The sequence below is a fragment of the Malassezia restricta genome, chromosome V (assembly GCF_003290485.1).
Source record: "Malassezia restricta chromosome V, complete sequence".
NCBI classification, from domain to species: Eukaryota; Fungi; Basidiomycota; class Malasseziomycetes; order Malasseziales; family Malasseziaceae; genus Malassezia; species Malassezia restricta.
The window spans coordinates 588,735-606,855 of record NC_040197.1 but is presented as its reverse complement, the minus strand read 5'-3'; the positions used below and the strand labels follow the sequence as shown (position 1 = coordinate 606,855).

The 18,121-nt window shown below is 60.9% G+C and overlaps 15 protein-coding genes across 15 annotated transcripts; 6 read left to right on the top strand and 9 right to left on the bottom strand.

Annotated features, from left to right (window-relative positions):
* Positions 1-110: 110 nt before the first annotated feature.
* MRET_3186 (26S proteasome regulatory subunit N10) lies at positions 111-1,196 on the bottom strand (the record flags this gene model as incomplete). The annotated part of the gene is made up of 1 exon (XM_027629813.1): positions 111-1,196. The coding sequence occupies one exon, from the start codon at positions 1,194-1,196 to the stop codon at positions 111-113; it is 1,086 nt and encodes a 361-aa protein (XP_027485441.1).
* Positions 1,197-1,312: 116 nt separating this feature from the next.
* MRET_3185 (CCR4-NOT transcription complex subunit 7/8) lies at positions 1,313-2,257 on the top strand (the record flags this gene model as incomplete). The annotated part of the gene is made up of 1 exon (XM_027629812.1): positions 1,313-2,257. The coding sequence occupies one exon, from the start codon at positions 1,313-1,315 to the stop codon at positions 2,255-2,257; it is 945 nt and encodes a 314-aa protein (XP_027485775.1).
* Positions 2,258-2,259: 2 nt separating this feature from the next.
* MRET_3184 (ubiquitin-conjugating enzyme E2 G1) lies at positions 2,260-2,775 on the bottom strand (the record flags this gene model as incomplete). Its single annotated transcript, XM_027629811.1, has 1 exon — positions 2,260-2,775. One exon carries the CDS (start codon positions 2,773-2,775, stop codon positions 2,260-2,262), a length of 516 nt encoding a protein of 171 aa, XP_027485776.1.
* A 61-nt stretch (positions 2,776-2,836) lies between these two features.
* On the bottom strand, positions 2,837-5,029 carry MRET_3183 (translation initiation factor IF-2; the record flags this gene model as incomplete). Its single annotated transcript, XM_027629810.1, has 1 exon — positions 2,837-5,029. The coding sequence occupies one exon, from the start codon at positions 5,027-5,029 to the stop codon at positions 2,837-2,839; it is 2,193 nt and encodes a 730-aa protein (XP_027485746.1).
* A 40-nt stretch (positions 5,030-5,069) lies between these two features.
* MRET_3182 (prefoldin subunit) lies at positions 5,070-5,658 on the bottom strand (the record flags this gene model as incomplete). Its single annotated transcript, XM_027629809.1, has 3 exons — positions 5,070-5,478; positions 5,503-5,579; positions 5,605-5,658. 3 exons carry the CDS (start codon positions 5,656-5,658, stop codon positions 5,070-5,072), a joined length of 540 nt encoding a protein of 179 aa, XP_027485774.1.
* Positions 5,659-5,805: 147 nt separating this feature from the next.
* On the top strand, positions 5,806-6,457 carry MRET_3181 (large subunit ribosomal protein L28e; the record flags this gene model as incomplete). The annotated part of the gene is made up of 3 exons (XM_027629808.1): positions 5,806-6,059; positions 6,093-6,172; positions 6,342-6,457. The coding sequence occupies 3 exons, from the start codon at positions 5,806-5,808 to the stop codon at positions 6,455-6,457; spliced, it is 450 nt and encodes a 149-aa protein (XP_027485773.1).
* A 78-nt stretch (positions 6,458-6,535) lies between these two features.
* MRET_3180 (Mago binding protein) lies at positions 6,536-7,126 on the top strand (the record flags this gene model as incomplete). The annotated part of the gene is made up of 1 exon (XM_027629807.1): positions 6,536-7,126. The coding sequence occupies one exon, from the start codon at positions 6,536-6,538 to the stop codon at positions 7,124-7,126; it is 591 nt and encodes a 196-aa protein (XP_027485745.1).
* A 306-nt stretch (positions 7,127-7,432) lies between these two features.
* MRET_3179 (protein of unknown function (DUF3128)) lies at positions 7,433-7,978 on the bottom strand (the record flags this gene model as incomplete). The annotated part of the gene is made up of 2 exons (XM_027629806.1): positions 7,433-7,434; positions 7,570-7,978. Coding segments are annotated over 2 exons (411 nt in total).
* Positions 7,979-8,027: 49 nt separating this feature from the next.
* MRET_3178 (DNA-directed RNA polymerase III subunit RPC2) lies at positions 8,028-11,435 on the bottom strand (the record flags this gene model as incomplete). The annotated part of the gene is made up of 1 exon (XM_027629805.1): positions 8,028-11,435. The coding sequence occupies one exon, from the start codon at positions 11,433-11,435 to the stop codon at positions 8,028-8,030; it is 3,408 nt and encodes a 1,135-aa protein (XP_027485748.1).
* Positions 11,436-11,512: 77 nt separating this feature from the next.
* MRET_3177 (NGG1 interacting factor) lies at positions 11,513-12,373 on the top strand (the record flags this gene model as incomplete). The annotated part of the gene is made up of 1 exon (XM_027629804.1): positions 11,513-12,373. One exon carries the CDS (start codon positions 11,513-11,515, stop codon positions 12,371-12,373), a length of 861 nt encoding a protein of 286 aa, XP_027485753.1.
* On the bottom strand, positions 12,370-13,860 carry MRET_3176 (DUF89 domain protein; the record flags this gene model as incomplete). Its single annotated transcript, XM_027629803.1, has 1 exon — positions 12,370-13,860. The coding sequence occupies one exon, from the start codon at positions 13,858-13,860 to the stop codon at positions 12,370-12,372; it is 1,491 nt and encodes a 496-aa protein (XP_027485752.1).
* Positions 13,861-13,999: 139 nt separating this feature from the next.
* Positions 14,000-14,548, top strand: MRET_3175 (BAP31 domain protein; the record flags this gene model as incomplete). The annotated part of the gene is made up of 1 exon (XM_027629802.1): positions 14,000-14,548. The coding sequence occupies one exon, from the start codon at positions 14,000-14,002 to the stop codon at positions 14,546-14,548; it is 549 nt and encodes a 182-aa protein (XP_027485751.1).
* A 25-nt stretch (positions 14,549-14,573) lies between these two features.
* MRET_3174 (mRNA m6A methyltransferase) lies at positions 14,574-15,860 on the top strand (the record flags this gene model as incomplete). Its single annotated transcript, XM_027629801.1, has 1 exon — positions 14,574-15,860. The coding sequence occupies one exon, from the start codon at positions 14,574-14,576 to the stop codon at positions 15,858-15,860; it is 1,287 nt and encodes a 428-aa protein (XP_027485750.1).
* A 242-nt stretch (positions 15,861-16,102) lies between these two features.
* MRET_3173 (dihydrolipoamide dehydrogenase) lies at positions 16,103-17,611 on the bottom strand (the record flags this gene model as incomplete). The annotated part of the gene is made up of 1 exon (XM_027629800.1): positions 16,103-17,611. The coding sequence occupies one exon, from the start codon at positions 17,609-17,611 to the stop codon at positions 16,103-16,105; it is 1,509 nt and encodes a 502-aa protein (XP_027485756.1).
* An 89-nt stretch (positions 17,612-17,700) lies between these two features.
* On the bottom strand, positions 17,701-18,112 carry MRET_3172 (uncharacterized protein; the record flags this gene model as incomplete). The annotated part of the gene is made up of 3 exons (XM_027629799.1): positions 17,701-17,852; positions 17,876-17,920; positions 17,944-18,112. 3 exons carry the CDS (start codon positions 18,110-18,112, stop codon positions 17,701-17,703), a joined length of 366 nt encoding a protein of 121 aa, XP_027485755.1.
* Between the last annotated feature and the right edge of the window lie 9 nt (positions 18,113-18,121).

Below are 18,121 nucleotides of genomic sequence, written 5' to 3'. Positions count from 1 at the left end.
GTTTTTTTTTTTTTTTATATAGAATCTGTATACCAAGGACATAAGAACAACAAAGACGCTACACGATAGACCTGTGTGTTCGAGAAAAGTTCATATCTGTTCTATTTAATTTATGACTTGTGTGAATCCATCATGCTCATCTCAATGGCACGCGCAATGGCCTCTTCTTCAGTCATTTCCTCGTCTTGATCTCCTTCATGGAGACCTGCCACAGTGGCGCGCTGCGAGCTGGCTTCACTCGACTCCATGGGAGCATCCTCCTCTTCTTTGGACGCGAGCTGTTGTGATAGAGCCAGAGCTTGCTTGAGTAACTTGTCGTCGTGGTCAGCCTGGCGTGCCATGTCTGTATCAAGGCCAGAGGTTCCGCTTAGGGGCGGCGCATCGATGGGCACGAGTGATCCTGTAGCGCCTTCCGCAGGATGCTGTGTTTCTGGGGCCGTGGGTGGCTGCTGCTCCTGTGCGCCACCTTCATTTTCTTGGGTCTGCCGTTGTCGCGCCTGCTCTTCCTCAAGGGACAGACGCAAGGCTAGAGCCAATTCAGGGTCGGCGTTGGGATCGACGCCAAACTGGAAGCGGCTGGCTGGTCCTGACGAGCCTGACGGACCGGCCTGGTCATCGTCACCATCCAGCACGATCTGAGATGAAAGCAGGGTATCTGACAGGGGGCCCGCATCGGCAGGCACAGTGACGAGGTGGCTGTTGTCGTGGCTGTTCACAGTCTCAATCAACTTGTGGAGCTTGGCGCCGTTTTGTTCGTGCTCGCCAAAGCTGATAATGTCCACGGCAACATTGTTTTTCTTCAGCTTTTTAGCGAGCTGCACAAGCGTCTCTTCCGAGTCTGCCACAGGCGATCCAACGAACGCAATGATGCGCTGGCGCTGGTTCTTGTTCTGGCGGTGCTTGAGGGCCAGCTGCGCGACATTGATGCCTGTGGCGAGGCCAATGCGGCCAGATAGCTTACTACTGTGGATACCAGCAAACACCTTACTGATGTCCTGAGTCAGCGTGGCGAGCACGGCAGGGCTCTTGCCGGCCATGGTCAGGACGCCGATCATGTTTTCGGGGTGCGCATTCGTTTTGGCGTCAAAGAGCACATTGACGGCATCTGACTGAGAGTCCCAGCGGCTCGGTGTATAGTCACCGTTCCGCATCCACTCGGAGTTGTCGAGCACCAGCATCGTCGCTTCCAGCGGCATGGTGTCCAGACAAGCGCTGCTGCGACCGTCGACCCACAATGACGCGTACATCACGTGACACCAAACCACTTTCGCCAGTCGACAGCGTCTGGCAAGGGAGTTTTGTGCATGCGATCATGTCGGGCCGCATTCGCGATGTGTGGGCCGATACGTTCGAGGCCGAGATGGGCCATATACGTGCGGTGATACGAAAGTATCCATACGTGGCAATGGATACCGAGTTTCCAGGGATTGTTGCGCGTCCGATCGGCCAATTCCGTGGGTCGACCGACTACCACTACCAGACGCTGCGATGCAATGTCGATCTCTTGAAGATGATTCAGGTTGGGTTGACGGTGTGTGATGAGCATGGCAATCTGCCGCCAGATACGTGCACTTGGCAATTCAACCTGCGCTTTGATGTGCAGCAGGACATGTGTGCGCCCGACTCGCTCGAGCTACTCACGGCCGCGGGCATTGACTTTGAGCGGCACTTGCGTTTTGGAATTGATCAGGAGTGGCTTGGAGAAATGCTCGTGTCGTCAGGGCTGGTACTGCTGCCGGATGTGCGCTGGATCTCGTTTCATTCGGGCTACGATTTTGGCTATCTGCTGAAGCTGGTGACGTGCCAGTCGATGCCAGCGACGGAGGCCGAGTTTTTTGAAATGCTGCACCTGTGGTTCCCGTGTGTGTATGATGTAAAGTTTTTGATGCGCAGCTGCAAGACGCTCAAGGGCGGCCTGCAGGACCTCGCTGACGATCTGCAAGTGAGTCGGATGGGGCAACAGCACCAGGCCGGCAGTGATAGCCTGCTGACGGCCTCGACCTTTTTCCGCTTGCGGGATCGTTTCTTTGAGGGTGTGATCGATGATGCCAAGCACCTGGGGTGCCTGTACGGCTTTGCCAATACGATGTCTGCGACGTTGACGCCGGCAGGCACCGTTGTATACCAACCCGTGGATGCGGTGCGCACGCCTGTTATGCCCAGTATGCCGACGTCGGTCCTGCCCGCTGGCGCTGGTGGTGCACAGCCACCAATGGCCGCACCTGCGACGGCACGATCCTTGTATACTACCACATAGCACTAATCAAACGCCTCTTCGCTCGACTGGCGTACGAGGCGGCGGACCTTGCGGCGGTAGCCGACGAGGTCCTCGCGGACCTGCTTGGCTGCATCGATATTGGCCGGCGAGTCAGTGTTGGGTGGGTCGGTGCTGAGCAGGCTGATGACCGACACGAGGATCGACTCGACGGTATGAACTGGGAGCCAGCGCTCGCTGGCGTCTTCGTATCCGTACTCGTCCGTGCCAGGCTCATGCAGGATCGAGATACACAGCGTCCCATCCTGGTAGATATTCGGGTGCCACATAGGCGTTTTGAATGTCAGCTTGGGCGGCAAGAGGGGGTATTCCTGCGGAAAGCTGAGCTCGGCACGCAAAAAGCCGCCCTCATACAGCGTATCGTTCGGGCCAATGATCATAATGTCCCATTCGAAGAGATTGCTGTCGTCCTTCAGACCCGCACTGAACCCATCGACCGGGTTCTTGCGCAGCTCCACCAGCTGCTTTTTGAGCAGCAGCGCGTTGCCACTGGTGGTCATGGCGTGCCAACTTGGCCACGCTCGCCGTGAGCGGCACAAATGCACGTCACGTGAACAACACCTACGACGTGGAGCTATGGAGGCTCGCAGGGACTTGGACCATGGTAAAGCATTGGATCTGATCGTCCACCTGCAGGCCATCGAAGCCATCAAACGACATGCCGCACTCGGTGCCCTTGCGCATCTCAGCCACATCCTTCTTCACTTGGCGCAGCGTATCGAGCTTGCCGCGGAACACCTCGTGGCGGTCATCGCCACGCAGGACACGCACCTCGCTGGCACGACTGATCACACCATTCGTCACGCGGCACCCCGCCACGCACTTGGGCGGGCGGCGCGAGCCCTGCTTGATGTGGAAGAGCTGAGCCACCTGCGCCTCGCCGACCACGCGCATTTCGTCACGTGGAGGCAACAGCCGCGCCACTTGATCGGTGACGTGGTCCATGAGGCGGTAGATGACATCGTCGCAGTGCACCGCCACAGGCGGCTGCATGCGCGCGGCGAGCGTCTGAATCGCCTTGGATGCCTTGACATGGAACCCAATCACGTGTGCACCGACCGCGTGCGCCACGTTCACATCACTCTCTGTCAGGTCACCCACGCCTTGCGACACGATCTTGACACCCGCCCGCGCATTGCCTATGGGCGCGAGCGTATGAGCCAGCGCCTCCGCTGTGCCAGACACATCCGCCTTCAGAATCAGCGGTAGAATAGCGCGCGTCTCGGACGCTTCTTGTTCCGTCACGTTCTGCGCTCGCACGGCCTGCGCTACGGCCTCCGCATGCATCGTACCTTCCTCCTCAGCACGCTGGAGGCGCTGCATTTCGCGACGCGTCAGCTGCTCGGCACGCTCACGCTGTGCGTCAGCCTCGGCTTTACGGCGCCGCCCCTCGTCAATCTGCTCGGCATCCAGTAACAACGCCTGCTCTTTCACGATGCGCTGACGGTACTCGACGGCTCGTTTGCCTCGTGCCTCGTCTGGCGCGCCGATAAACTGGTCGCCCGCCTTCGGCAACTCACGCCACCCCGCGACTTGCGCCGCATAGCCTGGCAGGACCTGCTTTGTCGCGCGCCCATCCGGCTGCATGAGCTGCTTCACCTTGGCCCATGTCGTGCCGCAGACAATCACGTCACCCAACGCGAGCGAGCCACGCTGGACCAACACCGTGGCAACGTTGCCGCGGCCCTTTTCCACGCGGCTCTCGAGAATGCGTCCTTCAGCCATACCGCTCGTCTCGGCGCGTAGCTCGGCCATTTCGGCCATGACCGCCAGCGTCTCGTCGAGCGCATCCAGGCCGATGCCCTGCTTGGCACTGACCTCGACACACGGCACATCGCCGCCCAAGTCTTCGACGTCAATACCCTCGGCACACAAGTCGTAGCGCACGCGTTGTGGATCGGCCTTCGGCGCGTCCATTTTCGTGATCGCGACGACAAGAGGGACGTGCCGATCATCGCCGCGCACGAGCGAAATAACTTCGCGTGTCTGCGGCATGACACTGTCATCAGCCGCTACGACCATCACGACAATGTCCGTGACGGATGAGCCGCGACTGCGCATCGTCGAAAACGCCGCATGACCCGGCGTGTCCAGGAATGTGACACTGGATATCGCGCCTTCTGGGCGCTTGACGGGTACACTAAACGCACCAATGTGCTGCGTAATCCCACCGGCCTCACCGGCAGCCACAGACGTCGAACGCAGCGTATCCAGCAGCGTCGTCTTACCGTGATCGACATGGCCCATGATCGTCACGACCGGTGGCCGCAGCGGAAGCGTGGCGCGCTCCTCCGGCGTCGGCGCTGGGCGGGGGTATATATCGAGTTCCGAGTCTTGCTTCGTAGCGACCATGATATTGTACTCGGCGGCAATGAGCTCGGCGTCCTCGAGTTTCAAGAGCCGGTCTGGGCGTGTGTCGTCAAATCCAATCTGCTCCATCCGAAACTGGAGCTTTCGCATATGCACTCGCAAAATGCGCGCAAGGTCATGCACTGACACAATGGTTGGAAGGGATACGAGCGGCGTCACCTGCTTCGGTGGGGATACCTTCCTCTGAGTAGGTGGAGCGCTGCCGCCTTGGGGGCGCGCCTCCTTTTTCGGCGGAGCATGCCTCACCTGTGGCCGATACCAGTTCTTTGCACTCGGCACAGATCGCGCGCGGACATCGCGCCGTGCCTCGGCACACCATCGCGGTGTCGAGGACATGGGCCGCGCCCCAAGGCCGACGAACCGCACCGTCGATCGCCACCACATGGAAGGAAGAAATAAACTCCACATACGAACCTATGCGCCCTTAGGTCTGTCTTTGCTCGCGACGCCGCTTGACGTCCCAGTTATGTACGCGAGCCGTGTTCACTTCCATCGTGGTAATCTGATCACGAAGGAAGCCCAGGTCGTCGTTCGCTATATCCATGCTCCTTTTCGCCGTCTCGAGCTTGTCACGGAGCATGTCGATCGCCTCATCGATATCGTACGACAGCATGACATTCGCGCCGAGCCATAGGTGCACTTTATCGATAGGATCGAGCGTAGCGCGGCATAGCAAGGTATCATTCAGCTCACACGTCGTCTCTGTCGGCTCAGGACAGCCCTTTCGTGTCTTGAGAAACTCGACCATCTGCAGCGTTTTTGTGATATCGGGAATTTTTTGCTCGAGCACTTTGCGGCGCTGCGCCGTACTGAGCTCCATAAACTTGTATTTACTGACGTAAGTAGCATGCACGTACGATAGGGCTTCCTGGAACTGTTGGAGCGTCGGCCCTACATCCTTGTCCGCACCGCCCACAAATTCAGCCACATCATGCTGCCGTAAGCTTGTGGGCACGTACCACAAACGGCGCCGTGGGAATGCCTCTCGTGTCGGAGGCGGTCTCACCGGCCATGATCACTGCCGTCGGAGGACGCGCGGTGGGTGGAGTGGGCCGCGGCGCACAGTCCACGTCCACGTGGGACAGCACGTGACAAATACAGTTCTGAAAAGACCCAGGGGCATCGTTTGCTACCCCCGACTGACCCCTACCACCACGAGTATGTCGACGCAGGATCTCCATTGGCTTCTTGTCCGCAAGTCGAACAGCTTCCTTGTGAAGCAAAAGGGCCTAGGCCGCGTGTTCTCGCGCGAGCCGGGTAACCTCGCCGCTTTCCACAGCTACAAGCACTCGGGTCTTGTGAACGACAAGTCTGTCGGCATTGTGCCCGCTGAGAACCGTGGCGTCATTGTGACGACGCGCAAGCAAAAGACGTCGCCCCGCGCTATCCGTGGCGCCCGCGCCTCGACGACGATGTACGTGTGCGCTTGATAAACTAACATCCACAGCAAGGGTGGCTCTCGCCGCGTCGCTGGCGCCGTGGCCAACGTGGCCGCCAAGCACGGCTACCGTGCTGACCTGCGCAAGGGTACGTATACAGGCACGCGAGAGGGCATGCATTGCGCTAGAACCCCCCTGACACCGTATGATGGATCGGGCGTATTTGCGATGCAACATGAATGCATGGCTGCTCGTAGGGAGCTGTGCACCGATGCTCCCATCTCGTGTGCCCGTGCTACAACAGTGCTAACGTCCAGACGCTGTGGCTCGCGCTACGGCCATCGTCAACTCGCAGGTACGTAAGCAGCGCGTGCCCCGCACGCGCGCTCCTCGTGGCGCTGCTGCCCGCAAGCTCGCTGCCGAGCAGGCCTAAGGGTCGCCAAAATCGCTAGTTGTATAGCCACACATACACAGCGTCTGTCACGACCACATAGCTGGATTTCCTCCACATATGATGACGGCTCGTCCGTCGGGTCTGGTGCAGGATGCCCAGACAGGGGACTGTGTCATTCCCGCGAGCGTACGTGCGGATGGATCCATACGCAAAGAGCGACGGGTGCGCCCGGGCTTTTTGCCCCTAGAAGATGTGCCGCGCTTTCGATCGCGGCGTCTCTTGGAGAGGAAGGAGGCCGAGAGGCACGAAGAGCCGACTCGCTTCGAACGATCCAAGGGCGAGAAGAGCGTACCGCAAGACGCTACGAAGGGCTCTTATAAACGGCCTACGGAGAAGGCGCCTGCACACACCTCTTCTCAGAGTGCGTTGCCCACGGAGCCCAAGTCCCGGGGCGCCCGTCGTGTGGATGTGAAGTCCGAGGCGCGTTCCAAGGGCGCACGCAGAGACGCACCCGAGGACGCACCCAGGGACCACCGCAAGGCCGCCCCGAGGAAGACAAAGCACGATACCCCGTCCCAAGATGCACCAGAGACCAAGGGATCGGTCGAGCACACCACCGATGCTCCACGGACGGCCGAGGCCTCTTCTGTGGACGCACTTGAGGAACGATTCTCATCACTATCTATGCAGGGTATATCTGGTCGTTAGCGTGTTCTTGAGCGAGGGATCAGTTGGTGATGCATGTATAAGCTCGGCTCATCGAGATCTCACCGTGCTTGTCTATGGTATAGAATCATCCCGTGTGCATGGCACAACACTCACCATCTGTTCGTTAGCTCCGTTCACGCTGTGCTGTAGGATCATGGAGAAGATTCAAGCATCTTCAAACGCAAGCAGCGCGCACACCAAACGCAGCCGAACCGAAGCACGCCACGGACTCTGATGCCGCTCTGCCGCGTCCTCAAAGAATGGATGTACTTTTTAATCCTGGACAGCATGGATCAATGCGTACCATTCTGTGGTTAGCATGTTCTTGGGTGCGCCGTGTGCGTCATTCAAGGTAAGCTTTGGTATAGGTGTCCACAAAGCATCCGCTGTTCGGAAGCAGAACTGTAGAAAACAAATCCTCCGCACACGAGTGTGATACGTACATAGGGGGTATGCTGGATCCACCAGAGCTGGATCCATGAGTGGTTCGCGTCGCATGTCCCACACAGCCTCACTCGACCGAAAGCCCTTGCGCTTGTGTGCCTTGGCTTCGGCACGGCGCTCGAGCCACTTTGCACGACGCTCCTCGGGCTCTAGCGACCGCAGCGTGAGGCAATACTTGAAATCTTCGCGCCGCGGCGCACAGTCGGCGATCGTGCCATAGCGGTAGATGCTGCGGAACTGTGGGCCGAGGGCGTAGCACGTCAGCCACCGGTCAAAGAGCGTGAGGCACGAGGGCGGGAACTCGTCCCGTGGATTCGCTGCCGCCTCAAGCACGAGCTCCTCGCGGCGCAACGTGTCCATATCCGCCCGTGCCTCCCCGACCGACGGGCGCGACACAAACGAGCCCATGGAAGAAGGAAAACAAGGAGGGCAATAAAAATTCACGTGATATGGGTATCTATACGGCCTCTTCCAGCACGAGGCGTGGCACGACTTGCATGGCCATGAGCTCCTGGAACAGCAGCTTGGTCGCATACGGGACCGTGAGCTTTACGACATGCTTTGAGCTCTTGCAGTAGCCACAGTAGCCATTGTAGCCCAGCAGACCACACTGCTCGCAGGCATTCACGACGAACGCGTCGGAACTGACCATCAGGCGCTCCAGTAAGAGCTGCGTGGCTCCGTAGCCAATCAGGCAATCGCGCTCCATCTCGCCGAGACGCAAACCACCGTCGCGACTGCGTCCCTCGGTGGGCTGGCGCGTGAGCACCGCACGCGGGCCACGCGCTCGCGCATGCATCTTGTCCATGACCATGTGTTTCAGCTTTTGGTAGTAGATCGGGCCAAAGTACACGTACGCCTCGAGTGGCTCACCTGTCATGCCGCTCGTCAGGTACTCTTTGCCGCCGTAGTTGTAGCCGTGCTCCACAAGCACGCGCGACATGTCGTACACGTCCGATCCGCCAAACGCCGTGCCGTATTCTTGCGTGCCGCGCAGAATACCAGCCTTGCCGGACATGAGCTCAATCATCTTGCCGACGGTCATGCGCGATGGGAAACCGTGTGGATTCATAATAATGTCGGGACAAATACCCGCATCATTGAACGGCATGTCTGCCTGCGGCACAATCAGGCCCACCACACCTTTTTGGCCGTGGCGCGACGAGAACTTGTCGCCCAGCTCAGGGCGCCGCGTCTGCCGAATCAGCGCCTTGACGAGAGTCTGGTCCGAGTCGGTGTCGCTCACCAGCACCTGGTCCACGTAGCCACCGACCGGCGCCTTGTACGACAGCGGTGCATTCTTGTACGCCACCGCCGTATTCATCATAGTGCCCGCACTGTTATCGTTCGCGTTGATGGGCATTTGCTTGTTCACAAACACGTCCCCAGGCTCCAGTCGCTCACCAGCGCCAGCCAAGCCATCTGCCTCAAGGCATTCGAAACGCCGCAGCGGCTCGCCATGCTCGTTCAAAGGCGCATCGGCGAGGCGATCAAACGTGCCGTTCGCATACTTGCGCAGCACTGTCGACTGCTTTCGCATGACCTGGCACCGCCCAAAGCCGCGGTCCAACGAAGCGCCGTTCAGCACGAGCGCATCCTCAATATCGTAGCCGGAGAAGCTCATGACGGCGACCATCGCATTTTGCCCAGCTGGCAGCTTGTCGTACCCAATAAGCTCAATCGTCTTGGTCGATACGATCGGCTTTTGCGGATACACCATGAGGTACAGGAGTGTATCGATGCGGTTCAGCTGATTGTAGCCAATCGCACCGATGGCCTGCTTACCCATGGCACACTGGTACGTGTTACGCGGCGACTGATTATGGTGCGGATACGGCACGAGACCAGCCACGGCGCCCAGCAGCGTGAAGCACTCGATTTCCAGGTGCGTCGTGCTGGGCTTGATATTATGCTCGAACAGCGCGATATTGGAGTCGTTCTCCTCGTTTACGTCGAGGTACTCGACAAGTCCGTGGCGCAAAAAGTCGTCAAACGACATGGCCCCTGCCTGCAGCTGGCGGATGTGCGCTGACGTCACTTGGGGCTGACCGCGCTCGACAATGATCATGGGGCGGCAGACACGCCCGCCGTCTGACGCAATGTGCACCGTCTGGTGGTGCATGTTGGTGTAAATGCCGACGAACTCAGACATGAGTCCTTTGCGACGCAAACGGCGGAACTGCGCCACGAAGCGGTGAGGCGCATGCGTCACGCCCAGCACATTGCCGTTCAAAAACACAATGAACGTGTCGGGCTGGTACAGCTCGGCGCCCGTGAGCAAATTGATATCTTCGAGACCGAGTGTGTAGCACAGACGCACGATCGGTGCTTCGTCGACGTCCGTCGTGATATGCGTCATCAATGCGAGATTCTTGACGAGACCGCACGCTTCACCCTCGGGCGTGTCGGACGGGCATAGCATACCCCACTGCGACGACTGCAAGGCGCGTGGACCGGACACTTTGCGGGTCTTTTCAAACTGACTGCTGATACGCATCATCATGCCCAGTGCGCTGATATAGCTCAGCCGACTCAGCACATGCGTGACGCCAGCGCGTTCCATCTTGAATCGCTTCAAGCTCCAGTTGCCTGTCGAGATCGCACGCACGAATCCGGCCGTGATATAGTCGCCATGGTAAAAGAACTGGTTGTACGCGTCGAACTCTGCCGTGCGATTAGGCTTTTTGAGCACCTTGTCGATATTCGTTTTCAAGTCAAAGTTGAACTTCTTGAACAGGTCTTCGAACAGGAGAGCGAGGAGCTGGCCCGCGAGTTCCAGACGCTTGTTACCGACGTAATCGCGGTCGTCCACCTTGCTTTCGTCGAGCATGCAGACGAGGACGCGGCGGACCATGGTGGCGATGTACATGGTCTTGTTTCGAAAGTTGCCGTTCTCGACGGGGACGTGCGCCATAATGACGGTCGCAAGTACTTCGAGCGCCTCGTCACTTGCCGAGCGCCGCAGACCCACGCCGCGGCGCATGACCTTGACGCGCGCGCCGATGTAGTCGAGTGCCTGGCGGCGTGAGAACACTTCCAGCTTGGCAGCCTTTTCGATGTTCACGGCGAAGAGCTCCGCGTACGCCTCGTCCTGCCCGGCGACGAGCTGCAGAATTTCCTTGTCCGACTGGATTCCGAGCGCACGAAACACGATCACGATAGGAATGTCTTCATGCAGCGAGTTGTGCTTGATGTAGATGAGGCCGTGCTTGGTGAGCACGTACGACTTGGACTTGCGTTCGTGCGTCGAACTGGTGACGGACGCTTGGACGATGCCTTTGCGACTGTCTGCCTCGACGATAATGCGGTTCTTGGACAGCTGCTCCTGCACGAGAATGACCTTTTCTGTGCCCTTGACGACAAAGTAGCCACCTGGATCGAGGGGGCACTCGTTCATGCGTGCGAGGGCCGCATCGTCCTGTCCAGCCAGCCAGCACTTGTTGCTGCGAAGCATGATCGGCAGGCGTCCGATCGGCACATTCTTACGGCGCACAATTTTGCCACCGCGTGTGTACTCGATGTCGACGTAGATAAAGGCGCTGTAGGTAATGTCGCGCAGACGGCATTCGTGCGGCGTGATGCTGCGGTCGATCGCATCTGGATCGGACCGTTCTGGGCGGCCCACGGAGATGTCCGTGTACTTGAGGTAGAATTTGGGATCGATATCTGATGTCACACGCTCGTTCGCCCGCAGGATGTTTTTCAAGTCGACATCCACAAAGTAGTTGAACGAGTCAATGTGCTGCTTGACGAGACCTTTGACCTGGAGGTACGCTGGCAAAAGCAGCCACTTGTCCTCGATGGCTTTGACGGGCTCGGTGAGGCTCTTGCCGGCCTGCGCCGCTGCTTCCATCACCTCGTCCATGGCCACGAGCGAGGGAAAAAAAAGGGCGAAGCGCTTGCGTGGCCCCTGCCTCCACGTGACTCTGACCACGAACGACCATGGCGTCAGCGGATCCGACGCTGACGGCCGTGCAGAGCTGGTTTGACGAGCATGCGCCGACGCATCTTGCGGGTGCATGGGACAATGTGGGTCTGATTGCGCAGTCGCCGGTGCCATCGGAAGCGACGGGCGTGTTTCTCGCGGTGGATCTCACGCCAGCGGTGGCGGAGGAACTGCTCGCCCGCGGCGATATCCGTGTGGCCGTGGTGTATCATCCTGTGATCTTTGGTGGCGTCAAGGCGCTTAGGATGCAGAATGCGCTGCAGCGCTCGATTCTGCGATGCATAGCCGCGGGTATCCATCTGTACTGCCCGCACACGACACTCGATGCGTGCCATGGCGGCATCAACGACTGGCTCATGGCGGGTCTCTCGCACGCCTGGGAGACGTGTGCGCCCGGGGATCTGTACAGTGCCGTGCAGCATGCTAAGTACGAAGTGATCGAGCCGAATGACCGTGATCCGTCCGTCGGCATGGGCCGTCGGCTCGTGTGGGCGCAGCCTGTGGCGTGGTCGACGCTCGTAGCGCGTACCAAGGCGTTGTTGCGCGTGCCGTACGTGCAGGTGGCGCCGGCGCCGGGTGTGACGGAAGCGTCTGCGATGCAGTCTCTCGGTGTGTGTGCAGGTTCCGGCTCGTCGATCCTCCGTCAGTGTGCGGTGGACGTGTTTGTGACGGGTGAAATGGGGCACCACGACCTTTTGGCGGCGAATGCGCGGGGCGTGTCGGTGATTGTGGCGAATCACACGAACACGGAGCGGCAGTACCTGAAGGATGTGCTGCGCCCTGCGATGCGTGCGTCGCATCCGACGCTACCTGTCTATGTGTCTGAGCACGATGCCGATCCTCTACGTGTGGTCTAGCTGACGGGTGAGCCGTCGCTGAGGAGCACGACGGCGTACTTGCCTGAGATGCGCCAGCCGGGCTCTTCGGCGTCGAGGCGCTCGGAGACCTGGAGCGGCACGCCGACGACGACGTCCGACTTGATCGTGCGCAGCGACGCGACGGGCGGCGCGCCGGGCTCCTGGGCCATGGGGCCGATGGCCTGGGCGAAGGGCGTCGATGTGGGCGCCTGGCAATCGTACGTGAGCTTGCGGTGGTTCAGATCGCCCTTGAACAGCACGAGGTCGCTCTCGCACAGGTAGTGGAACAGGTCGGGCGCCTCGGCGGGCAGCTCCCAGAACGTGTAGCCGGTGCACCAGAAGGGGTGCTGCTCGTACACCCACTTGCCCTCTTTTTCGTACTGCTTCCAGCGCTTGCCGAGTGTGCGCAGGGACTCGATTTCCTTGTCGGTGGCGCCTTCGAAGAGGTGACCGTACGTCATGGTGTTGAGGAGCCAACTCCAGTCCTTGCGCGTGACGTCCGAGACGAACCAGGGGAGGCGCTTGCCGTGGAAGTGCACTTCGTTCGCGATGCCGGCCTGGATGAGCCAGTCGGCGTAGACGCAGTCGCAGTACAGCTCGAAGCCGGCATTGTCGAGCACAAAGTCGATGCGGCCGCCGCGCATGTGGCTGACCAAGTCCCACAGGCGGCCCAAATCGTTGCCGAGGATGTTTTGCTCGGTCGATGCGAGGTGCTCGCCGCCCGTCGACTGGATCTTCTTGATGTCTTCCTCGGTCATGTTGATCAGCAGCGACAGGTCCGTGGCGTTGCCCCACAGCGAGATCTGCGTGAGCTCGAGGAAGAGCTTGCGCATGCGGTCGTGGCGTTCCTCGGGCGTCGAGGCGGGCACGTTGCTCTCGTACGGCACGGCGAAGCGCGTCGACAGCTCGAACACGGCCGTGCCGGAGCGGCCGAACGTATCGCACTTTTGGCGGAAGAACACGTCGTAGTCCATCCAGTAGCGCGAGACGGAGAAGCACTCGTGCAGGCGGCGGTACTTGTAGGCCTCGGCGAACAGCCACGGCGCGCTCATAAAGTCGGCGCCGCGGAAGTAGCGCGCGATCGCCTTGTTCCACAGCGTCACGTCGCCCTCGTTGTCGTCGACGATCGGGCGCAGCTTCTCGTTCGCCTGCAGCTCGCGCATCAGGCCGGTCATGCGCTCGATGCACTGGAGCAGGTCGACAATGACCTCCTCGCGCCACTCCTGATTCAGCGTCTTGTACACGTCCTCGATGGCCTTGCCGAGGATCGTCGGAAGACGCTTGCCCATCGTTTCGTGCGCGAACGAATACTCGTGGTAGCCGCGGTACGCGGGCCACGGCGGGTTGTTCGGGTCGACGAGCGACGCGCTGCGTGGGTACGACGCAGCCTCGTCTGTCGCGAAGTAGTCGGGCTTCGGCGGCAGGTTGCCGAGGTTCAGCAGGGTCTTGCTCGCAGGGCGCGCACTCGCGTGCGATCGGTCGCTCATGGGGCGGGACAAGCCGTGCACGGCGCCAGGGACCCACTTGGTCCGAACGCAGCGAGCGTGGCCTTTGGATCACGTGATGCACGGTGGCCCCGCCGTGGGAGCCCGCGTCGTCGGCGAGCGAGCGGCGCCCGCCACCACCATGACGCTGTACTACTCGATCGTGTTTGCGCTCCTTGTGCTGGAGATGGCCATGTTCATGGTGCTGATTGTGCCGCTGCCGTTCTCGGCGCGGCGCAAGCTCTTCCGCTTCCTCGCCACGAGCGAGATCGTGAGCCGCATCAACTACTGTATCCGGATCACGTTCATCTTTGTGGCGGTCCTCTTTATCGATGCGTTCCAGCGCATGATCAAGGTGTCGAAGGAGACGAACCTCGGCGACCACCACCAGGGCTACCACGACCTGCGCAACGAGACCAACTACCACGCGAAAAAGTTCTATGCGCAGCGCAACGTCTACCTCACGGGCTTTACGCTGTTCCTCAGCCTCATCCTCGCGCGCACGCACTCGCTCGTGCTCGACCTGATCAACGCGCAGGAGGAACTCGTCTCGAGCACCAGTGGCGCGTCGCACTCCGACGACATCGCCACCATGAAGAAGCAGATGGCCCAGCAGCAGGCCGAGTACAACCGCCTCACGGACGAGCTCGCTCAGGCCAAGGCCGCCGTGTCGGACAAGAAGGCTGACTAGGTTCATAGGCCCCCTCTTTCTCCACATGCACCACCGCCGGTGGCGTGCGTCGCTCGCGGCGCGACACGGCCTCGCCGACGTCGACGGCGACGTGTCGTGGCACGCGCGCGATCATCCACGGTGGCCGCTCGTGCGCGAGTGGCGTCGCGACGGCTCATCACCCCCATGGGGCCCGAATTACGCGCCGGACGCGCACACCGTGCGCAACGACTACGGGGCGCGCTTCGTCGACTCAGGTCTCGTGACGCCACCGAGTGCGTGGGTGCCGACGTCGGACGCGCGCGCCGCCGAGCATCCCAAGCGGCGCCGCCTGCTCGATCTCAAGGCCGCGCTCGTGCAGGCGTCCGCGATCCCACGCACGTATCTTTGCGCGGATCTGCGCGCATGGCTCGATCCGCACGCTTCGCTCGGCGTCCTCGAGGCCGTCGGCTACGACGTCATTCTCATCGATCCGCCCCTCTTCTCATATGCATGGCGCGCGCCGCACGAGACGCGGCACGCGTGCTGGACATGGGACGAGGTGGCGCAGCTGCCTATACCCCGCCTCGCGTCCCGTGAGAGCTTCGTGTTTCTGTGGGTCGGCGACGGCCGCGACGACGGCCTCGAGCGCGGGCGCGTCTGCCTGCAGCGCTGGGGCTTCCGCCGGTGCGAAGACATCGTGTGGGCGCAGACCGAGTCGTGCACGCAGTACGCGCCCGCCTCGCCGTCGCTGCTGACGCCTGTCGTGCAGCACTGCCTCATGGGCATCCGCGGCACGGTCGTGCGCAGCACCGACTCGTTCTTCGTGCACTGCAATATCGATACCGACGTCATCTTGTGGCCCGGCGAGCGCCCCGCGCCTGGCATGCCGATCTCGCTGGAGCGCAAGCCGCCGCATCTGTACGAGATCGTAGAGCACTTTTGCCTCGGCACGCGGCGCCTCGAGCTGTTCGGCACGAATCGCAACCTGCGCGACGGCTGGCTCACCGTCGGATGGGACGTCGGGCCACAGGCGCCCTCCTGGCCCGCACACGGCGCCCTGCCACTCGATCCCGCGGCGTATGCGGCGCAGTTCGTGCTCGAGCCACCTCACTGCCCCCTCTACGCCCGCTCGAATCTCGTGCCGTACAGCGACGAGTGCGAGCAGCTGCGGCCTCGCACGCCACCACCAGAGGACCAGCGCGGCCGGCCGCGCCCCGCGTTTCGCGCTCAGCCGCCCCGCCATCAGCTGCTGAACCAGGGCGCCGGTGGGCGCTCCACGGTCAGTACGCCGAGCGCCAGCGAGCACCTCAGTGGCGCACAGGCCCAGATACAGCGCCGGTATCAGCGCTAGCTAGGATAGGCGCCGCGGCAGCGCGTCGAGGACCGCGAGCGTACGGGCCATGCCGCGCGTGGCACTTGACCGACAATCTCCTATTGTCGATCACGCACCTAGCACCCACTGCTATGGCATCCTATCCGTGCCTCGATGCACTGGAGCGCCTGCTCAGGCACACGAGCTGCACGCGCGCCGTCGATGCCAGGATTGCCACCAACGCGCTGGATACATAGGGAAAATCACGAGACGCTACGTCACTAAAAGTTGATCGGCTTGTCATAACTGGCCAGAGCCGCCTCCTTGAACGCCTCCGAGAGCGTCGGGTGCGCATGGCAGGTGCGCGCAATGTCCTCGGCACTCGCCGAGTACTCCATCGCGAGACAAGCCGACGCAATCATCTCGCCGGCATTCGGACCGATAATGTGCACACCCAGCACACGGTCCGTCTCCTTCTCGACGACAAACTTGACAAAGCCGTCCGTCTCGTCGTTCGTCTTCGCACGCGAGTTGGCCAGGAAGGGGAACTTGCCGACCTTGTACGCGACGCCCTCCTCCTTGAGCGTCTCCTCCGACTTGCCGACCCACGCCACCTCAGGGTACGTGTAAATCACCGACGGAATCACGTCGTAGTTCACGTGGCCGAAACCGTTCTTGATCAGCTCGACGGCCGCAATGCCCTCTTCCTCGGCCTTGTGCGCCAGCATCGGGCCGAACGTCGCATCACCAATGCACTTGACGCCCTTGCACGTCGTGTTGTACTGGTCATCAACCACGACGCGGCCACGCTGGTCCACCTCGACACCCACGGCCTCAAGGTTCAGGCCACTCGTCACAGGGCGACGACCGATCGACATGAGCACCACATCCGCTTCCAGCTCCTTCGGCTGGCCATCCTTCTTCACCTCAGCCTTGATCGTCACCTTGTCGCCGCTCTTCTCGACCGTCGACACCTTCGTGCCGAGCTCAAACTTGAGACCCTGCTTCTCCAGAATCTTCTTGAACGTGGCCACCAGCTCACCATCCACGCCAGGACCCCCAATCGAGTCCTGGAACTCGACCACCGTCACCTGCGCACCCAGACGGCTCCACACACTGCCGAGCTCCAGACCAATCACACCGCCGCCAATCACGACCAGCTTCTCCGGCACCTTCTCGAGCGACAGCGCACCCGTAGAGCTCACAATCTGCTTCTCATCAATCTCCACACCAGGGAACGGCGTCACCTCACTGCCCGTAGCAATGATCACATTCTTCGCCTCGACCTGCGTCTTGCCACCGTCCAGCAGCTCCACGTCCAACGTCGTCGGCGAGGCAAAGCTGCCCATACCCTTAATGTAGTCGACCTTGTTCTTCTTCAGCAGCATCTCCACACCCTTGGTAAGACCCGTCACAGCCTTGTCCTTGGCCTTCATCATCGAGGGCAGGTTCAGCGACACACCCTCAACGTCCACACCTCGCTTCTTCAGACCGTGCGCCACATCGTGGTAAATGTGCGAGTTGTTCAACATCGCCTTCGACGGGATACAGCCCACATTCAGGCACGTACCACCCAGCGAGCCACGCTTCTCAATGCAGGCCGCTCGCAGACCCAACTGGCCCGCCTTGATGGCCGCCACATAGCCACCCGGGCCACCGCCAATCACAACCACATCGTACGGCTCCGAGCCCGTGGCCAGACCACGCGCCGACACCACACGCGGGAGCGTCATGGGCTGCATGGCCCGCACAGACACACATGCGCGACGAGACAGGAGAGCACTCAGCATCGTCGTTCCACAAAGGGAACCTGCCTCGGCCGCATGCCAGCGAAAGGCCTGCCCGCTCGCATACATCCCATACAGACCTCCACACTACGTCACGATTCACGGTCCACGATACTAATGGAAAACAGGCGCGGCTGGGGCGCCTCATGCGTCATCGTCGGACGCGGCGCCACGTCCCGCGCCGTCTCGTTCGGATACGCTTTTTCCAGCCAGTCAGCCACATAGAGCCCCGTGACGGAAAATCCTGCATAAGTAGGCGGCACGTACCAATCGCTGCCAGGCCCATGGCTATACGCACGCGAGGCGAGAGCGCTGAATTAGTCCACGCTACATACCCATCCAACTCTCAAAAATCGACTTGTTCGAACGCGACTCGGACCACGAGTCAAGGCGATGCGCAAATTCCTTCAGCTGCTCGGGCTTATCGGCTCGCTGCGACGGCGACCGTCGCGGGACAGGCCGCGAGGCGTCCGGCCGCTGCCATCGGCACAACGTCAACCTCATGGTGGTGGT